At 39.8% G+C, this 6,800-nt stretch overlaps 1 protein-coding gene across 5 annotated transcripts in view; it reads left to right on the forward strand.

Annotated features, from left to right (window-relative positions):
- Window positions 1–6,800, forward strand: part of TNRC6A (trinucleotide repeat containing 6A) — a 48,475-nt gene that overhangs the window by 15,930 nt on the left and 25,745 nt on the right. For 3 of the 5 annotated variants that reach the window (XM_019512782.1, XM_019512781.1, XM_019512784.1), the window contains exon 4: window positions 4,644–4,691. The exons of the other annotated variants lie outside the window; for them this stretch is intronic. In XM_019512782.1, coding sequence (XP_019368327.1) covers window positions 4,644–4,691 — 48 coding nt within the window. The remainder of the gene's footprint in view (window positions 1–4,643; window positions 4,692–6,800) is intronic. 5 annotated transcript variants of the gene reach the window in all.

The following is a 6,800-nucleotide window of genomic DNA, read 5'->3' on the forward strand; positions in this document are numbered from 1 at the left end:
CTTTTGTGATCACTTCCTACTAACTGAAATGTGGATGATTCACAGTTCATTTTTAAAGCACTGACTCCACACTTGTTTGTATTCTGTAGATGCTTATACACTTTGGATCACCTAGATCAGCAGTTCCCAAACTCTGACAGATTGCACACCGCCAATTTAAAATGATACAACCTTAAGTACCACCAGCAATTTTTTGTCATATAAAGTAATTAAAATAAATCTGTTAATGCGTATCACTGACATGTCCACAGATTGGGAACTGCTGGCTTAAATTTAATATTAGGTGAATAGCAGTATCATATCTAGATTCCCACTCCTAGTGATTTGGTCAGCAAGCTCACAATAGAAGGAACCTGTGGGCATGTGTGAAGACTTACCCGAGGAGTGGTGGTTTGGGATGGCTATGCACCACCTCTAGGGATATCTGACCAGCTTCCTGTTTCAGAGCAGGGTTATTAACCTGGATGTGTTGCTCAGAAAATCCAAAATTGATATTTTGATGTAAGGGTTGAGATTTGGTGAAGTGCCAGACTTGTTCATCCACCCCAAGGATTGTGGACTTCCGGAGAAGCTTGGCTTCATTAGCTTTTATCTTCACCTGTGGGTTCAGAATGTTTTTGTCTTTTTACCTGTTAGCTTGATTATATCTTTTCTTGCAACAACTTTGTAATAAGTTCCATACATTGGATGTGTAAAGCTTACACTTTAATGAGCTAATTTTCTGACACTCTTAGTAAAATAAAGGTAGTGTATTCTTGCCTGAAAAGAAATAACTCCTTTTCCAGAGATCTGACTTATTGAAACAAAACATGGCATTCATCTGCAATCAACCATCATCTTTCCCTTTTAAACATTTGGGTTTCTTGTACTAGTATTTGCAGCTGGATTTAGGGTTTGTTTATTTTTTTTCACTTTTTTAGACGTAGTTGTGATGCACCATGCATGCTTGATATGAGCAAAACTGTTTTTTTTATCTGAGGCACTGATATTTCTTACCATTCTTAGTATTTCCAGAGATCATTGGTGTGTACCACCATAGTGGATATGACCCAGAAAATCCAGTGCAAAACAGTTGCTTTCTTCTTAGAAAAATTCTTAGGGAAAGCTCAGTACTTTAGATGTAGAAATCCTTGATCTAATCACAGATTCATCTGCCATGGTCACAGAATCAAGAAAATAATAACCTATCTTAACTTGAAGTTAAACAGTTAAATAAGCTTCTCTCAAATACTATGCAAATGAATACCTTTAATAAAATTATAAATGGAAACCTTGTTACAATGTCCAATAAATATTATGTTTTTAAACTACTAATATCTTTTTTTCCAAATCTGGGTATTAGTTTTTAAATGGTGATTATTCTCTTCAGCTTCTTTTTAGTCCTGATTTTCTTATAGCCAGGTTTTAAAATAAAAATGTTAGTACTTTTTTTTTTCTAATTCTTTAAAGACAAATTTTTGTTCTCTGAAGAGCTGGTCTAAATTAATCAAGTCATTTGGCATGTCAGGTAGTCATCCAAAGATGGATTCACTTGTAACCTATTAAACAACCTCTAACTGTAAACTCTTCCATGTGTCACAAGGATTTCATTTCACTTGCACACTAGCTTGCAAAGCCACTTGTTTTTCTCCTGATGCAGTTGCTGATGGAATTGCCACTTCAGGAAAATGTTGATGTGTTGATCCATGGGATTTTGCACTCCTTCCCTCTTCCCATGTTGGGTACCCTTGGTGTGGTTTTGTGGCTGAGTAATCTCCATTTCTGCTGTCATCCCTTCCTAAGGGTTTGAGTTATTGCTTTGTTGGTGGTTCTGCCCTTTGAATCAGCTCATAAATCTTTGTCCCCTCGGGTCTCTGTCCATACAATAACTAGAAGGTAAGGAAACTTTTTAGAGAGAGAGTAATCATGGCATCCTGGTAAATCTTCTACTGCTGGAACAGTGTAAATGAGCTGTTCAGGTCCATTACTGGACCATTGATCCCATTGTACCATGTCCAAGGTATCTTTAGGTATGCCAGGCAAGGTGGTCCAAGAGCTGCCACAAGACTGGGAGATCAGGGTCCTATACCCCTCTGTGACTTGTGCCTTTTGGTGCCCAAAGGCTCTGTTTTCATGTATAAAATAGGAAGCATGTTTGTTCCAAAAGAGTTTTAGGAGGAGTTTGTAACCTGGTTTGAGATGTGTAGGTGAGGTGATATACTAAGTTTTTATCACTTCTTGCATTTCCACAGGGGCAGGGACTCCAAGAACTGGGTTATGCCTGAGAAGTATCTTATCATTATGGACAATAATGAATTAGTGTAGAGCATTCTCTGGGGGTGACCATAGATTGGCAGGATATAAGATGCATTTAAAGACGTCTCTTGGTGCTGTCATCTGAAGAGAAGTGATGTAAATAATCTCATTTTGCCTTCCTTGTCCTTGTTTCTCCCTTATCCACCAGAACAGCCTTGGGCATCCTACTAGGGGTCAGTATCCCAGCATTTAATTCCTAAAACTTCCTGTTCTTTAATTTGCATCCTTTTGATTTTTATAAGAACACCAGTGTGCGAATATGTGGAACTACAATGAATTTTGCATTTTCAACATCAGATATATAGGAAAGTCAAAAGCTTTAGAGTGGAAACTTGTGTTAGAACAGGATCATCAAAATTCTAAATCTAGATGTCTTGACAGATCTTCTGCATCCAGAGTACAAGTTGGTTGTGAGTGCCTCTTAGAGGCAGACTTGCATGTGTTATTCCCCAGCTCAGCTACAATGTGAACTTAAAATACATCCATGTCTGCCTTCCCACCGGATAGTAAACGTAGGGGTGCTCCCCCCATGTTTGTGGAGGAGTGAGCTACCTCGTGTTTACAACAGGATAAATGCACGTTTGCAGGCTTGCTAAAGAGTCACTGATGGACATGAAATTCAAACCCAAGCTGATCTCTCAGTAACTTGTTTGTATGCCCGTATCCTTGGCACTCTGTGAAGGGCAGGTGGGGCTGATGTAAGTATTCTGGATTGGGGCCCTTGATGATGCACGTTCTACAGAAAAGACTGCTTCTTGCCAGTTGTCCTGTAGGTCCCCATTATTCCACATGAAAAGCTTACTTAACTTCCTTCTAGGTAGAAAGCCCAAATGAGGATGGTCTTAGTAACCATACGAGTAGGTGCATTTTTTCTTCATAGAACATTTGAATCCTTTTTCTTCAAGGCTTGGTCTTTCTAGTGAAGCTCAGGGGCCTGAGGCCCAGCAGTGCTGTTCCACGAATGACTTGGAGAAATTAGTATACAGCCGGCTCTGTATCAGAAATTGTCCATACCAGCTTAAATGGTTTCGTTTATTGAAATGTCTCCCTTGCAGATTTCACGAGGTGGATATTTCGACTGCATCTATTCACTGTTCTCTCTTTCCTGTTGCCTCTAGTCTTTTTACCTTGATCATCTGGAAGATCTTGATTTGCTTGTAGTCTAAGTCAGAATGGCAAGGACTTTGCATTGAGCATTTAGTGGCCAAGCTAACATATATGGCTTTTAATATAGCCCAGTTTTTAAAAACATCATCGTTAAGCAGCACTTCCGTAGGTACAGCACAGATCAGAAGCCAATAGGTTCCTGGCTTCAATCCACACTGAGTTACTTTGATTCTTTGTCTGACCTTGGGCACTTCTCACTTTATCCTTGTACCTCTGACAAAGCTGCTGTAAAATTGTATTAAAACAGGAGCCTGCAGAAACAAAAGATGATGCATGTGACTTGCACTTTTTTTTGTTAAATTACCCAGAAAGGGGGTTCAGATTTGGAAGGTCCTGGTAAGAATGGGCCATATGCTAATTTGGGAGGGTTTTGAAGTTTCGAGTATAATAGATCCGAAAGGACAAATGATAGCGGATTTAAAACTATTAGGCAGTTTGATTTGCAAACACTGTGGATCGGCTGTACTCGTCTGAAGGAAACAGAAGCTTGCAAAAGTATAATGTTTAGAAGCTTGTCTTGCTTTAGGCCTGTGCAGAACAAAACTGGCTTATTTTTAGAGGCTGAAGCTAATAAGCCAAGAAGCAAAAGAATTACCAGATACATGTATAAAAACGAGGATTTCAAGGAAATAGGAAGGGGGCTGTGATTACTTGTTTTATGGTGAGGCTTTGGTTTGGGCCTTCTTCAACATCTGGAATTTTTCCTGTAGTCTAGTGAGTCTAAGAAGGGCAGTTTAGGCTTTAATAGCAGAAAACTACCTCTGAAGTTCAATTTTTGGAAATCAATTTTTTTTTCAAAATAAGGTGCATTTCTAAATAGTTTTCAATAAAATATCAAGTTTTATAGCAACCAGGTAGCAATGGAGACATTGAGCACCAGTGAAATGCCAAATTACTGAATTCTGCATATGTAGTGCTCTCATGGCAGGTTATTTAAAAAATTGAATTTTTTGTTACAAATACATTTCAATTTCTTTTTTTACTACTTTTAGAATTGGGTGAGAGTTCATAACTTGCAATCAACACAGTCTGTTGAAGGCAGATGTTTGCCGTTTTGACATAAACATCTTTTTTTCTCAGAGATGCTAGTAAATAGTTTTAAAATAATTGAATACTTCTGGGGAAAGGCTATCAAAGGAATACTTCAATAACAATTCTGTGATTTTCTTGCTCTTTCATAGGCATGCCTCCCATTCGGGACTTGGTCAGCCACTCCCCTAACCAGTCAGGTGACGCATACCTATTTCAATCTCCTGTTTGTTTTGCACTACATGTGTTTGTAAAAGTTCCATATTTCACACGTTCATTTCTTTAATTATTACTTTTGTTGTTGTTTCGTGGTTTGTCTGTCTTTCTTGCAAGCCTGAATGGTGATGTGGTTGCCTGACTTAAAACACTCATTCCTTATTTGTTCAATTGCATAATATAATTGTAATATTATACCAAAGCTAATCCTAACTATACCTGACACTTTAAAGCATCATGCTGCCCATGCCAGCTGCAGAATAGAAATATGTGCTCTGTGAAATGTAGACCTTTAATGTGCAATCATCTTTGTGAACTTAATATTTAAATTCATGTTCTATAAAAAGAAATTGGTGTCTCTGGATGGTATGAATTTTAATAATCTGTAAAAACCTGCATTTTATATCAAAAACTGACAGCTTGGAGGAAAGGCTCATTTTTGGTAATTATGGCCTCTTCCTGTTTTGGAAGCCTGACATGTCTGTGTATAATTATGCATGTAGTAAAACGATGTGCTGTTTACCCAGGAAAATGCAAGTATTCTTCAGAATCTGAATGTTATCGCAAGCGCTTTGGAACCCTCATGGTTTGTATGAAAAAGGTGTGAAGGATTCAAAAACATGAAGAGGAGTAGCCAGAAACTATTCTACCTTTCCTTATCTCCCTAGCAACCAGAATACCCTTTACTTACTTCTCTCCGAGGTGAAACGCAAAATCCATTGACATCCGAGGTTCTGCGGCACCTCCCCTTGCTCCCTTCTCCACCATAGACAAACTAATATTTAATTTTCCTAAATGCAGTCATTCAAAGAACAAAGTCTGAATGTTTTTACTAAAAAGTCTCCTTTTTTTTGCTTGATAACTAAACTGACTAGTCTTTTTATGTGAAAAATAAAAAGGGGTGGGGAGCAAACCAAATGTCTGCTGTATAAAATACACTTTAAAAAAGTGGAGAGGGAGCGCAGAGCTGAATTACTTCTTTCATTTATTTGTGTGATAGTCCTATAGTTGACGTAGGGCTATCCAGTTTATTTGGCCCTGCTGCCTGGATCCAGACCATGTGTAGCACACCTTCCATGGTAAGGTGGCAGCAGGCTCCAGAACCCAGGGGTGGAACCTGCCATCGCTCACCTTTTCCCCCCCGTGTCCCTTTTGAGTTGCCAGCAGTGGGCAAAGAGCCCTAATTCGGCAGTGAGCAAGGGGTGGTGTGGTGGGCCAAGCAGGAGAAAGCATTCACCCCCTGCCAGCACAGCAGTCTGGCACTGCGCCGGCTGCAGTTTAACCACACCCCCTGGGCTGCTGCTTGGACAGCCTTGGTTTAACTAACCCGTAAGAGCTTGCTTCTTCAAGATCTTTACATTTAGTTTCAGGGATTTAACATGGACAGTTTTAAGAGAGGTTTTCTTATGTTGGAAGTCAGAGGCCCCCTGTATCAAGGGAAAAGACTGTTTAATTCTGTTTGCATCAAAGTGTGCCCCATGTATGACGACTTATATGGCCCCTCTGCATTCTGCGCTTGCTTATCATTGTATACTGTTCATGAACTGTGTACTATCTCTAAACCAGGGGTCCGCAACCTCGACTTGTAAGATGTTGGCGTGCGAGGGTCCTGATCCTCGTTGCAGCAGCGCAACCCCTGCCTGTTCCCTAAGGCGCACGTGCCAAGCACAGTGCCTTTCCATGCCATGCTCTGGCACACGTGCCAGAGGTCACCTACCCCCTGCTCTGAACTGTGAGGTACAGGTGTAACCAGAAAAACCAGTCTTCACTGAAGTGTTTTGCTCCTGTACAAACTCTAAGAAGTTGTGTTTATTTCAAGCCTGTCATCTTAATGTCTTCACTGTCCCTTGCACCCAGCCCAGGTACAGCCTGAGATTTTTCCCTTATTCTTTCACAGTGTTATGAAGATCAAACATATCTATGTCCTTGAGCTGTTACTTGGTTTAAAACAGTTTGTCTTGACACCTCACCTGAGCTCTTAAGTTTTTCTTGAACAGACTCTTTTTGGCATTATTTCATAAAAACAGATTTTCTAGTCCTGTGTAGAGGAGGAGAGTTATGTTCTCATAGTTTCATAGTTTCTAGGGTCGGAA

Source organism: Gavialis gangeticus, unplaced genomic scaffold (genome assembly GCF_001723915.1).
Source record: "Gavialis gangeticus isolate Ggan-Ray unplaced genomic scaffold, GavGan_comp1, whole genome shotgun sequence".
In the NCBI taxonomy this organism is placed as follows: Eukaryota; Metazoa; Chordata; order Crocodylia; family Gavialidae; genus Gavialis; species Gavialis gangeticus.